The following is a 14,885-nucleotide window of genomic DNA, read 5'->3' as shown; positions in this document are numbered from 1 at the left end:
ACAGGGTAAACTCCCGTTGCTGGGTCCTTTCTCCTGCCAACCTAGCAGTTCGAAAGCACATCAAAGGGCAAGTAGATAAATAGATACCGCTCCGGCAGGAAGGTAAACAGCGTTTCCGTGCGCTGGTCTGGTTCACCAGAAGCGGCTTAATCATGCTGGCCACATGACCCGGAAGCAGTATGCCTGCTCCCTTCGCCAATAAAGCAAGATGAGTGCCGCAACCCCAGAATCGGCCACAACTGGACCTAATGTTCAGGGGTCCCTTTACCTTTACCATACAGCTAGATGTACTGGTAATATTCATACAGCATATTCTTGTCTCAAATAAAGTGCAAATAAAATACAATCACATCTTAGACAGGGGTTTGGTTCCACATATGCACGAAAATCACACATACTCAAACCCTTGGAGCCATGCTGTAGCTAGTGGGGGGAGAGAATCCTCAGTACTCCTATAGCTGCACACCAAGCTCTTTTTAAAAGCTCTTTTTGTGCCTGGTATCCAAAGCATGATAAAAGGCTTTAAACTCTGCCTTGCTTGTGGCCAGTTAGGCACGCTGGCTCTGGAAGGCCAGGGATACTTGTGTGAGATCTCACAGGAGTGCTAATGGCCCCACAAGATCTCATGAGAGCCTTTCAGAGTAGGTGCTGAGAGCCTTGCCCTCAAGCAAGGTGGAGAACTTAAAAGCTCTTTCCATGCTGGGCAACCACAAGTCAACCAGGTAAAAAAAATGAGCTTTTAAGCTCCCCAGCCTGCTTGGATTTAACTTGTGCAATTTCAACAAACCTGCCTTCAATGGCATATGGTTGAAATCAGTCAAGTTAAATGCACATAAGATGTGATCATACTGTATAACAATGTTAATCATTTTTGTAACTTTACAGAGATTTTTAAATGTTGGCGCGATCAACATTTAGGCAATAGTTCCTAACAGTATGCAATTATTCACCCTATCAGAAGTCATGTGAGGCTACCATCCTTGCTGAAGCTAAGCAGGTCTGGGTCTGGTGACTTCCAGGGAAATCCTGTATTTTTCCATCTATAGGACGCCCCCATGTATTTTTGGGGACTCAGATTTAAGAAAATGGGGCGAGGTGACCCAATGTATAAGACGCCCCCTATTTTTTGACATTTTAAAGGGGGGAAACCTAGTCTACATAGTGCATGTAGGCTGACTAAAGAAAGATGAGGTGTAAATGAAATAAAGCAAATAAACAAGTTTAAGGAATGCAACATTCAGTTTCAGCACTTATTCAAAATAATGACACTAGCAGCAGAAACCATATGCTCTAATTCAGCTAATTAGGCAAGCTATTTCTTTAGTACATTAAACATTTGGATGCCTTTAAAATTCTGTTTTGATAAGCTTTATGAAAGTTAACATTAAGGTGTGCCTTACATTTCTAAAAAACAAAAACAAAAACACCAAACAGTAATGAGTTGTTATTGGCATTCTTAGCGGTATTACTCACCTTCATTGTAAACATTGTGAACCATTTTCTTCAAGCTAATTCCAACAGAACTCCTCTCTTGCACAGTTCTTGGCTCTGATAATAGGGATTATGCTAGTCTGTTCATTTAAATAAATGCAATATGTGTTAATCATTTCAAAAAATGAGTTTCTTTTTTCTAAACTAAAAAGCCCTTTAAAGTAAGGTTACCAGACATCCCCGTTTCCCGGGGACAGTCCCCAGATTTACAAATCAGTCCCCTGACAAAATCCTATCATTCCTATTGAAGTTGAAAAGTACCCCCAGATTCATTGAAAAAAATCTGGTAACCTTAGGGAAGGCACTTCAAATCATCGACCATGTTGCTTGCTGTTTTCTGTACCATTTTTGGATATGGGCCATTCTGAACTGTACACAATATTCCAAATGCAACTAGCTTTGCTGTAGATTTAGATAGTTATGATATTGACTGTCTTAATTTTCAATCCCTTTCTTAATCATCCCTAGCATGGCATTTACTCCTATCACTGCCAGTGCATTCTGAGTTGATGTTTTCATTGAGTTACCCACTGTGATCTCTTTCCAGAGAACTCATATGCTTCATAGAATTACTTCAGTAATGCTCTGTGATTTAGGCAAGTATTCTCCCCATATTCTGTATTTGAAAACCATACTGCGATCATAGTGGTCTAGCTAAGGCCATCTAGTGAGTTTATAGCTGATGAGATTTGAATCAGGGAGTTCTTGACTCACCTTGCTAGCTACTCTATATTATACCAGCTGATCATATAATAACCCTGACAGTGCTTCTGCTTAAACATTTCCTCTTGTCTATTGCTGTGGACTTTGTCAAATGGTTGGGATTATAGCATGGGAATCCATCGTGAAATGTGCAGTGATTTACGTTTTTCTACTCCTAAGAGCTAGCATTTACTTTTTTCATTAGTTTCAATTATCCCTCACACTTTGGAGTTGCACAAAGGAAGATAAATCTATTATAGGAGTATAACAGTGTATAACAGATATTCTAAATGGATAGAAATATGCAATTTCTGAACAGGAGAGGGGGCTTGATCAAAGGTGATTTGGTACTGATAGTACAGCCACAACTATTTCAACAGAAAACACTATGGATTAAGAGGCAATTGAACATTTTTGTGCAAGTTATGCAGGTTCAGTATGAATCAGAATAAGTACCAGTTTGTGGAAACAAGAATAAGTATCAACATGCTCTAAAGCAGTCTTTCCCGACCTTATGCCCCTCAGATGTTTTGGAGTATAACTATGGGAAAGCTGGCTGAAGCTTATAACCTAAAACAGCTGAAGGGCCCCACTATGGGGGAAGCCTGGCCTAAGGCATCTTTTTCAGCATTCCCTGCCTAAGGAGCTATTCAACAGCTTAGCTCCACCTGCTGTACTGTGTGAACCTTACAAGAACTGTATTCTAAAATTTTGAATCTTCTGATGTGAGTTTCCAGCTTCGCTTCTTTTTCCTGTGTAACAGTATGTTGTGTGCCAACAGTAAAGCTGTAGGAAGAACTATGATTCCTTCAGACCAAGTAGTCCATGAACCACAGGTCTAAAAACTGGGCGGTCATTACCACCTGGAATACTTAAATAGGCTAGCTTTTTTTTTAAAAAAAAAAAGCCCACAACCATAGTTGATTATTAGCCAGGGTAATATTGGTAACTAGTAGTTTTCATTAAGAAAGCTCCGTAACAGCTAATGATTTTACTAGGGTCAAAGGCTATCAAAAATAGTACCCAATCTTTAAATGAGGTCATTGATACTTTGTTGATGGATTATAGTATCAACACCATTTAAAGACTAGCATCTTTGGAAAGAGGAGCACTGACAGATGAAGGGTGGAAAGTATTGTTTTAGATCAGGATTTCACTACAATGGTTGATAAGTGTCAGTAGGCCAAACATGGAAAATTTGGGTGGATAATATACAAATGAACTTTGGCTTTTGAACAACTTTAACCATAATGAAAACCCAAAAGACAATGGGTGGTATTCAGTGCTAGTTCTACAGATAGTAAACTAATTGAAGATAGTGGACATGACCAAGTTAGGTTCATCAATTTCAGCGGGGCTACCCTGAGTAGGAGTAGCACTGGCTTCAACCAGGTTTTGCATAGTCCTGAATATTTTTCAGTGTTGCTCCCCAAAATAATTTCAACACATTACTGGATCTTCTCTGGTCAAATTGAGTTCTCATGGGTTCTAACTGGGCAAAAAGTATTAAACTTCTATCTAGTCTATGGACTCTTCTGTTCCCTTGACTCTACATGTAACTGGCAAAATCAAGACAACCTTTTAAGCCATAATGATGAAGCAGCAGAGAGTCTAAGCCAGACATGTCCAACATGTCAATCGTGATCGACCAGTCGATTGTGGGATGGACTTTGGTTGATCAGACAACCAAGGCTTTGTCGCCTCCGCCCCCAGGCTCTCCCATGGCCTCCGGGTGCCCTCAGCGTGTGCTCGGCCTTGGCCGGAATGACTCCTCAGGCGGCATGGCCAGTCAAGCCGGGCTTGATCACCGCCGCTGCAACAAGCTCTCTGGCTGGCACTGGTGCCGCCTCCGCCTCCTTGCAGCCCCCTCAATTCCCTCTTTCCTGCTCCAGGCACGGCTGATCCTCCACACTGGCAGGCAGGTGCTGCAGCGATGCAGCTTTCTTCTCTGCTCCGCTGCTTCCTCCGCGCCCCACTCAGGCCACCGGCTTTGCTTGACATCCAGCCAGCTGGCCAGCCCCAGAAAGGCATGAGGCACTGCCTCCACCCCTGGCAAGCTGCAGCCCTGGGGCAGGGAGGCGGAGGGCAATGACGAGGTGCGCAGGCTTCGTACGGGCTGCAGCGCTGCGGAGGGAACCACAGGAAGGGCAAGGTGTGGAGAGAGAATATGACACTCCTCCTTCCTCTCCCCCCTCGTGCTGGTTCCTGTGGAAAAAAATGTCGGGTCCCTCACCCTTCCACTCTCTCCCCTAGTTCTTTGTGGACACTAAACTTTGTCCACCTTTCAAGCTCCAGTCTAGCTACATATCCTTGAAAGTAAGCCACCTCCCCACAGAGCCAAGGGGCCCTGGGAGGGGGCTGGTGTGGGGGTAATAATTTATTATTATTTTTATCATAAGCCCAGCCAAATATAATACAGTGGTGCCTCGCAAGACGAAATTAATTCGTTCTGCGAGTCTCTTCGTCTAGCGGTTTTTTCGTCTTGCGAAGCAACCCTATTAGCGGCTTAGCAGATTAGCGCTATTAGCGGTTTAGCGGCTATTAAAGGCTTAGCGGATTAGCGGATTAGCTGCTAAAAGGCTATTAGCGTTTTAGCGGCTTAGAAAAAGGGGGTGGGGAGCGAAAAAAAATCTCAAGACTCGCAAGACATTTTCGTCTTGCAAAGCAAGCCCATAGGGAAATTCGTCCTGCGAAGCGCATTGAAAAACGGAAAACCCTTTCGTCTAGCGGATTTTCCGTCTTGCGAGGCCTTCGTCTTGCGGGGCACCACTGTATGTCTAAGTTGAAGAATGATAATCAGAGAGTGTGGTAGATCACTGCCAGTTTTTGATACTGGATAGTAGATCATAGCCTACTTGAAGTTGGGCATGCCTGGAAGCATATCAATGTACATTTTGTTATAACAACCTTGTAAGGTGTGTATTATCTATCAGTTGTAGCTGGGAGGACTGAAAACCTGAGAAGCTTGTTTATTTTCGTCTAATAAGTTCATGCCAGAGAGGTGGCCCTCTCTTACCTACCACTGTTAATCAGAAATGTATACTTTTCTTTCTTTATTTCATAAAATTTATAACCACGAGATTGTAAAAAAACTTCAAAGCAGTTTCCAAAAAAGATATAACAATGCAATTGTCAATAATTAAAATCAATAAACTAAAAGCATTCAAAAATTGAAATAAACAATAAACTAAGAAGAGATTAAAACTTACACCAAAACTCTAAACTGTGGGTAGGCAACCTAAGGCCCGGGGGCCAGATGCGGCCCAATCTCCTTCTCAATCCAGCCTGTGGATGGTCCAGGAATCAGCGTGTTTTTACATGAGTAGAATGTGTGCTTTTATTTAAAATGCATCTCTGGGTTATTTGTGGGGCATAGGAATTTGTTCATTTCCCCCCCCCCCAAAATACAGTGCAGCCTACCACATGGTCTGAGGGACGGTGGACCGGCCCATGGCTGAAAAAGGTTGCTAACCCCTGCTCTAAACATCTGGATAGGCCTGTCTAAAAATCTGTGGTTTAACGTTGTAACATAACACATTTTATATGACATAATGTTATAGTTGCAACAATAAATTTCTTTTATTTAATATATTTTATCCCACTTCTCAGCCAAAAATTGGTTTCCAAAGCAACTCTTAGGAATTAACATTTGCACTGTGAGAGCAACAAAAGCCCTTTCTTCAGCTAACTTTTGAGGATTTGCAGGATCTTCTGTCTTGCCAAATTTATCCAACACTGTGTTCAGTATTGCATTTCTTTGTTTTTCAAATACATCCTTTCTATAAGAAATAAACTATTCCAAGCTATATGCCTGATGTAGATTTGGTGGCCACAGTATCTTATCACCAGTGCTTATCACCAGTGCACATATTCTCTCCCCTTTCCCACGAGCTGCTGAACTTCAGTGAAATGTGGATGAAAATAGGCCTTAAAGTTATATTTATGTCTATAGTATGAAATCTGCTGTACACAAATATTGCACAAATCATGCACATTGAATGCACAAATTTATACAAATTATTATTTTTGAAACTTAGAGGCTTGGGTTAATAACATCTGGAGCATTGCTCTGTCAGAATCCTCCCATACCATCAGCCACTAATCAAAGGCATCTCCCAAAAAGATACCTTTGACACAATTTGGTCTCCCCTTTTCTCTTTTATTGAAGAACAGCGGAATATTTTAATGTCATCATCATTGCAGAGGTGTCTGTGGAGGGGATATATTGATTGAAAAGCGGGGGGGGGGGGGGAGGAACACTAGATGGAATACCATGTTTAATTAATCCTTGTTAATAGCTGTCACAAGCAGCCACATCATCTATCCATCTTAAGTGCAAAGGTTTTAGAAATTGTGCTAGAAACCTGTTAAATATTATATTTCAAAAATTGGTGGATTGTAAAGTGATTCAGCATAGGCAAGAATATTGTTTAGGTCTCTTGGTAGTTTTACATGAATGCTTAGCATGAAACTGTTTTTTTAAACATTGGTTTCTAGTAGCAAGACTTCAGGTTTAATCATTGAATTGGTTAGACATGACAGGTGGAAAATTGTCCTTTAAAATGTTTTATTAGTATTAAACAATACATATATTATCAGATAAAGTAACCTGATAGACACTGAATATTTGTTGTTCATCGAAGTTGCATTGTACATGGGGACAGGTGTCTGAAAGCTAGTGCAAGCAGTCTGAAAGCTTGTAAAATGATAGATAAAGGCGGACTGCATTCTTCTGAAATCACAGCCAATTATAATAGTCAAATAATTCCATTACAATAGCATCTTAAAATGTTCTCTAACTGCATTATAGTGATAAACTGTCACAGTCCTATGCTTTACAGCCATTTTTAATCCTGAGTTAAGATACCATTGAAATAGCCTCATCTTATTTTCTTTCATCATTTCTTCAGAATTCAGCAACAAAAATAGTAGAGAGTAAAATGCTGACATGACTATGAACACTGAAATTTTAATTCAAATTCGGTTGGGATCCTTGAAAAATCATCCCCTAAACATATGAGTAAAAGCATGGGAAAATGCCTCATGATACACTAGTCTCTAAAGTGAAAATAGGGCCAACTCATGCAGCTCTTCTGGATTTTAATAGTAGTAGCAGTATGGTTGAAGTACAGTAGTACAGTCGTACCTCGGAAGCTGAACTCCTTGCAAGTCGAACATTTTGGCTCCTGAACGCCACAAACCTGGACATGAGTGCTCCGGTTTGCAAACGTTATTTGGAACCTGAACGTCTGGTGTGGGTTCCGCAGCTTCCGATTGTCTGCAGAATCTTCCTGCAGCTAATTGGAAGCCACGCCTTGGTTTCCAAATTTTTTTGGAAGTCAAACGTACTTCCAGAAAGGATTCCGTTCAACTTCCAAGGTACGACTGTATACTACTACCACCAAAGTAGTGAATGAAATGCTGAATCACAACTGAGGGCATGTTAAAGAGAGAATGTGTCATATGATTCCTTTCTTAAGAGGCAGATAAAATGGATTTTTGTTTGACAGGTAAACAAAACCATTTTGCACATCATGGGGTGAATGAGAGAGATTCAAGGATATGCATGACTTTCCTGCACATGTATCCAGCAGCTGTAATATAGGCTTCAAGCTATGACTCCTCTTTATATATAAGGGTTGTGCAGTGAAAGATCAAGCTTGCATTAACAGTTCTAATAAAAATGTTGCGATGAATTTTGCTTTAAAATAAGGAAGTCTCGTTTAAATGCTTGTGCATAGTGTAAGTGCAGGAGCTCTTTCAAGTGGCAATGTATTCACTGTAAAAAATGCAAAATATTTTAAGCTATTTGCTCATAGCTATTGAGATTCTGGTTTGCTGAAGACAGATTTTTTTTTTCTGCAGGAAATGTGTTTTTTGTCTAAAACCGCTAAATGAAAAGATTAGGGTTGGTTGATTGAGGATTTTATTTAATTGAACCAAGATGTAGCCTTTGCAGTTTTGAAAATAGGAAACTAATCTTAAGCAGTTCGTTTTAGTGGGGCTCTCTAGAATGTATTTCCTCCAGCAGCTGTTAACAGTGCTATTCATAGATCACTGTTGGCATTGATCAGTTGTACTGCTGCCATTGCCATAAATCTGTATTTCCAAGCTGCATAAGATTTTGTTACACACTGCACTGGATTTAAATTTAAAGGGGCAAAAAATGTATTGATCTGGTAATCATATCCTTAAATCATTTCTTAGAAAATAGTTCACAAATTTGAAGGACTTGGTCTCATGGTGGGTTTTTTTTGTTACATGAGCAGTTCCTGTTCACTTTGAAGTGCTTGATGTTCAAATTCCAGGTAATTCGCTAATTTTTCCATTTCTTCAAAGCCTTTGCAAATATTTAAAATATCCATATCTAACAATATAGTTGCAGACTCCTTCAAAGAGCTTTCATCCCTTTGAATTATAATTGTGTACTGGTCACACAGTTTATATGTTATTTGATTAATAACATGATTGCTTGCATAATGCTGGATACCAGCCTTCTGTAGAAAGTCTTCCATGGTCATGTTTGCTTCTTCCTCAAATTTCAAATCTATGTTAAGAAAGTCTGCCAGATGTGTAATTATCTCTCTCTCCCCAACTAGTTCAGTATATGCAGAACTGGCTGCTGCACATGTATATGTACTATCTGTTTCAATCAAATCAAGTTGCTGGTCATTTTGATTGTTAGGCTCAAATTGTGTTTGCTTCTTTTCTTCATAGACAGTAGGTTTAGCACTCTGAATATTTTCTGGTTTGTTCTGGTTTGCAACATTATCTCTATCCATCTGCTCCTGAGATTCTAGTATAAGATGCCACTGTTGATTTCTTTGACTAAGCCATAATTGAGCCATTGCTAGGTCATCTGAAGCAGTATCGTAATAATGTTCTCTGTGAGTGACTATCTCCAAACATTTGGCACCAACCTCCAGCAGTTTAGCTTTACTATCTTCTGTTACCCAATACTTCTGTTGAAGTTGGACTTTTGGGATTGAGGAGAATTCTTGTGTTGCTTCCATGTTCCTGTTGAGGAAAAGGTGTACATTAAGGCAACAGCTTGATTTATACAAATTCTGATTACTATATAAAACAGCCCATAAAAGGGCTGGGAGGAGAATCATTTTAATTCATAGAATCATAGAATTGTAGAGTTGGAAGGGACCCTGAGGGTCATCTAGTCCAACCCTCTGGCATTCATTCTTTATTCATTGGATTTATATCCTATTTTTCAGCTAGAGTCCTCAAAGCAGCTAACAACTTTTGTAAAACACACCAAGAAGCACATGCTCAAAAACACAACACAAACAGCCTCACTGTTCTTCTAAACAGGACAGCTACTCTTAAGTTGGCCCTATAAGTGGGTGGGGATGGCATAGTTTGAGTAGGCCCTGAGGTTGTCTTTGTCTCCCTCCCTCTTTTCTACTTGCTGTGGTGGTGTAATTTGCTCTTCACTTATTTGACTGGGGGGGGGGGGCTTTAAACACTTCCTTTATCACTCTTCTCCTTTTAGCCAGCCACATATGATTTTCCAATCCCTAGGGATGGGGAGAAATTCAAATTCATTTCACTTTTAAAGGTGTATCTATCAAATTTGCACCTTTTGAAACAATATGTGAACTGAAATACAGCTGTCCTTTGAAATTCACACTTTTCCAAATTTTGCAATACAATTCTTCATAAGAATGTAAGAAGAGTTTGCTGGATCACGCCAGTGGCCCTTCTACTCCAGCATTCCATTTCTGCAGTGACAACCAGATGTCTATGTGAAGACTAAAAGCAGGACCTGAGCACAATAGCACTCTCCCCACTTGTGATTCCCAAAAACTAGTATTCAGAAACATACTGTCTCTCGGACAACCTATAATTACAAAATGCAAAAAATGTGCCTAAAAATTAATATATGAGTGAAAATAAAAATGTATGTATAGGGAAATTGCTTGCAAAGGGGTGTGTGCATTAGTTAAAATTGCATATAAAATGTGTGCGTTATATTCTGAAAAACATGGAAACTTTATTTTAAAAATGCAGATTGAGCCAAAACATAGACAACTGAATTTAAAATAAGGAAATTAAAAAACCAAGAAAGCTTTGGATTTTCATCAGTTGTTTGGATGATGTCTAAGATATATAGCATTTATCTGAATGATAGGAATAATAAATATTGTGATAGGGAGATGGCAAATTTAAATAAAGATATATTCCAGAGAAGGTGAGGGGGGTGTATTGTAGTAATTTTATCAGGTTTTTACATTTGCTTTATTTTTGGTGGTGGTTATCTAACAAATGGCAGTATAAAAGTGAAGTTATGCTTAGAAATGTAATTTCTTTCCTCTTAAAATTAATTTTAAGTGCACAACAGAAGGCTAGAATCAAAACAGCAGTTCAGTTACTTCTATGAGCTTAGTGGGGATATGTATCCTCAACAGCAACCCAAGCAGAAACCCAGATAATTTGAAAAGTAGTGTGTGATATGGAATATGGTCTGCTGTTTAAAGGGAAATCAGTTCAGACATTTCACTGCAAACCCTTGCATATGCCTAAAGTAGTTACTGGACTCCAAATATATATGATCATGTTATAACATGGACAATCAATGTCTAGTGTTCCCTTTTCTTTTTTTAAATGTATTTTTCACTGAAGCTTTAAAAAAAGACAAAAACAAGAATACAAAAATATTATGAGGCCCTAGTATATGCACAGCTCTTTGTTGTCAATTCCCCTACCTCACATCAAACACATGAATAAACAAACATGACTATGCTGTCTTGTTTAGTTTTATCAAACTTTACCTAGGGAAATGGGGGAGCATCTTAATTTCCCCCCCATCTGATATATTCAGGTATGGAAGAAAATATATAGCCGCACAGTCTCCTAAGAATTTGGTGTCAACAGAGCTGTGAAGGATTTTATGTAATATGTGAATGAGTTATCTAAAAATAGGTGCTGATTCCAGAAGCATGTCTGGCATCCTACCTTGAACATGATGACTTTACCCTGAAATATTATGGTTTTATCAAGAAGGCTAAAACTTTGTGATAGTTGTCGGGCATGCTTCCAGATGTTTTGGGACTACAATTCCCATCATCCCTGACCACTGGTTCTGATAGCTAGGGATAATGGGAGTTGTAGTCCTTAAAAACATCTGTAGGTCCAAGTTTGGTCATGTCTCGTTTAGGCGATCTGTGATCATTAACACTGGATACTAAAAGGGGTTCAGAAAGCCCATACATTTAAAGAGTGTGTGAGAGAGATGCAGGACCACATGAGCAAGCCCCACACACTTGCCACTGATGTACTTGGGATCACACAATCTTTCCATGAGAAGGGACTCTTGTGTACGAAAATGCATATGTAGAGTTCCTCCATGTGAGGAGGGAATTTTGACCCAATTCAGATCCCCTTTTGTGTGGAGAATGTTTTCACATGTACAGTGGTACCTTGGGTTACAAACGCTTTGGGTTACAAACACTTTGGGTTACAAACTCCACTAACCCAGAAGTAGTACCTCAGATTGAGAACTTTGCCCCAGGATGAGAATGGAAATTGTGCGGCAGCGGCGCAGCAGCAGTGGGAGGCTCCATTAGTGAAAGCGTGCCTCAGGTTAAGAACGGTTTCGGGTTAAGAACGGACCTCTGAAATGAATTAAGTTTGTAACCCGAGGTACCACTGTACCTTGGTTTGTGCAAAGAACTATATGGCTAGTGCATGAGTGCCTCACAATCTCTTCCCAACCTATATGATGAGATGCTTAGACAAAGAATAGAGAAAGGCAGCCCAGAATTTGTCAATATGTTCCTTGGCAAACTCTGGAATATTGTTACAGCAGAGCTGTAAAATCATTGGGGATTTAAATGTCTGTATGCTCAACCTTTCAGTTGTATGAACCTGCAATCATAGTTCATAGAATCATCTGAATGCAGCTAGGGTAACCTACATCGTTAAAAAAAATATGCTAAGTGACTCAAGTAAAAGAATTTTGTTGTTTAGTCATTTATTCGTGTCCAACTATTCGTGACCCCATGGACCAGAGCATGCCAGGCACTCCTGTCTTCCACTACCTCCTGCAGTTTGGTCAAACTCATGTTGGTAGCTTCAAGAACACTGTCCAACCATCTCATCTCGTCCTCTGTCGTCCCCTTCTCCTTGTACCCTCAATCCTTCCCAGCATCAGGGTCTTTTCCAGGGGTTCTTCTCTATTCATGTTGTGGCCAAAGAATTGGAGCCTCACCTTCAGGATCTGTCCTTCCAGTGAGCACTCCGGGCTGATTTCCTTCAGAATGGATAGGTTTGATCTTCTTGCAGTCCATGGGACTCTCAAGAGTCTCCTCCAGCACCATAATTCAAAAGCATCAATTCTTTGGCGATCAGCCTTCTTTATGGTCCAGCTCTCACTTCCATACATCACGACTGGGAAAACCATAGCTTTGACAATATGTACCTTTGTTGGCAAGGTGTGTCTCTGCTTTTTAAGATGCTGTCTAGGTTTGTCATTGCTTTTCCCCCAAAAAGCAGGCGTCTTTTAATTTTGTGACTGCTGTCACCATCTGCAGTGATCATGGAACCCAAGAAAGTAAAATTCTTTGTTGTTTTAGTTTTCATGGTCGTGTCCAGCAATGTTTGCATAGAACAACTATTAATAAATATGGTAACATTTAGATAAACTGCTTCAAAACTTTCCCAAATCTTCTTTCCTTTAAAGGTGAAGATAGGCAATTTTTCACACACCCTGTACAGAAGTTTCCATTTGTTTTATGCAACTTTATTGTCTTAACTGAACAGCTCATTTTAGCATATATAGTGTTTCTTAGTACTTATTTGCAACTGTTCTTAAGTAGTTCCATCCACATATCAAAAGCCTACAATGGACCAGCCACCTCCCTCTTTTTATGCTGCTTTATCACTATTTTGACTAATAGGTGTTAATTATGTGGTTCCCTCCATTTTTAGCAAATCATATTATACAATCGGAAGAGAAACCAGAGTATCAATATTTACTTTTATTTGAAATGTTTGAAGTGGCCTACCTTGTCATCTGTCTCAGAATGAAAGGGTATAGAAGAAGTTTAGGAGAGTTCCCCCGCCGCACCACTGTTTAGTTCAATTTTTTGAGTTGTAAACCCAAGTTTTCTTGCCAACAATCCGCTTCCTTCAAAGCAGCATGCATGGATCACCCCCACCCCTGGTTTATTTTTAGTTACTAGTTGAGGCTACCATAGAAACAGTGCATGTGGCAACAGTTTATAGTTACTGTTTATAGATTGACACGGAGGTGCTTTGAAGAACCAGCCCAGTACATTTGGCTGAAATCAATGTTACCGGTAGATAGCTAACTGGGTAGATACTCATAATTTCTTAACATAATGTATGCTAAGCTAGTGGAGAAGGGAGAGAAGGCCTTTTTAAAGAAATATTTTTGTTAGGGTTAGAACTCCAGCTGTTAGTGAAATCAAATCTTGTTAATTGCCTTTTACTGACTGCATTCAAGTATTCCTGATGTAAAAGCCAGACTTCATTAATGGCATCCTGGTGTCATTTGATTGCAAGGGCAAGAGTGGTCTTTTTTTGTGCAGCCCTCACAGAACTAATTTAGGCTTGCCAAAGCATTTGGACATGCTCCATGGCATTTCCCCTCCCTTCGCTTTGAACTACCCACCATGGCTGATTCAATATGGCCAAAGGAGGTTTTCTGAGTAGCTCCAGAGCAGTGATGTGGACTTTCTAGAAAATATTCATATGCAAATCAGGGTAATTTGCAGTTTGAAAACTAAATGCTCTAGAGAAGGAGTGGGAAACCTTTTTTTTTTTACCCCTGGCAGGCTAGATCAAAAAGTGCTCACCCCTCTGAGCCACTTTTGACAGGTTGGTGAATCCACCCACTTGAAATTAGGTGAATCTGAGCCTGCCAGAAGTCAGGAGAACTTGTATTTGGCATCTATTGATTATTAGTAATAAGTTTATGAAACTGTTTTTTTCCTGGTGGAAAAGCAAAGCACCAGAAAATTTCCTTCTCCATATCACTGGTTTAGCAGATGATTAACACTTCTTTGCATAAAGGAATAATGTCTACTGGCTACTACCCTTAAAGTGCTATGCTTGAAGAGTTATTTTCAGACCCTGACCACTTACACCTGGGACTAGAGTGTCCTTTACAGAGGACAGTCTTATATTTGAATGGCTGTCCAGTTCAAGCTTCTTTTAAATATAACCATTAGGAGGGAGAGAGCAGGGGTTTTTGAAGTTGCCCGGCAAATGTTAGCACCTGGACAGTAGCATAAGCAGGGATATGGGTCACCTGGTCATAGTCTTGCTCACTATGTTGAGATACAGTATAATTCTCTTTATATTGCAGTAATTAGTTCTAAATTTGAATCTGTGCATATAAATTAGCACATGCAAATATTTTGCATATGTGTTCCCATTTGTTTTTGTGATGCATTTACAGTGGTACCTTGGGTTACATACACTTCAGGTTACATACGCTTCAGGTTACAGACTCCACTAACCCAGAAATAGTACCTCAGGTTAAGAACTTTGCCTCAGGATGACAACAGAAATTATGCAGCGGTGGCGCAGCGGCAGCAAGAGGTGTAATTAGCTACACCATTAGCTAAAGTGGTGCTTCAGGTTAAGAACAGTTTAAGAACAGACCTCCAGAACGAATTAAGTTCTTAACCCGAGGTACCACTGTATTCTCTTTT

The 14,885-nt window shown here is 39.9% G+C and overlaps 2 protein-coding genes across 16 annotated transcripts in view; one reads left to right on the top strand and one right to left on the bottom strand.

Moving 5' to 3' along the window:
* RALGPS1 (Ral GEF with PH domain and SH3 binding motif 1) overlaps positions 1–14,885 on the top strand; it is a 218,139-nt gene that overhangs the window by 17,933 nt on the left and 185,321 nt on the right. Inside the window, exon 1 of one of the 15 annotated variants that reach the window (XM_083423743.1) lies at positions 2,067–2,087. The exons of the other annotated variants lie outside the window; for them this stretch is intronic. The gene's annotated coding sequence lies outside the window, so the exon portion shown is untranslated. Of the gene's footprint in view, positions 1–2,066; positions 2,088–14,885 lie in introns of those variants that run through there. 15 annotated transcript variants of the gene reach the window in all.
* Positions 6,744–13,373, bottom strand: LOC310668923 (uncharacterized protein). Its single transcript, XM_083422243.1, has 2 exons — positions 13,212–13,373; positions 6,744–9,210 (listed from the first exon to the last, which is right to left on the bottom strand). The coding sequence occupies exons 1-2, from the start codon at positions 13,217–13,219 to the stop codon at positions 8,451–8,453; spliced, it is 768 nt and encodes a 255-aa protein (XP_083278369.1). The 5' UTR covers positions 13,220–13,373; the 3' UTR covers positions 6,744–8,450.

This window comes from Podarcis tiliguerta (assembly GCF_965153285.1).
Source record: "Podarcis tiliguerta genome assembly, chromosome: Z".
Classification (NCBI taxonomy): domain Eukaryota; kingdom Metazoa; phylum Chordata; class Lepidosauria; order Squamata; family Lacertidae; genus Podarcis; species Podarcis tiliguerta.
This window is presented reverse-complemented; position numbering and strand designations above follow the sequence as displayed.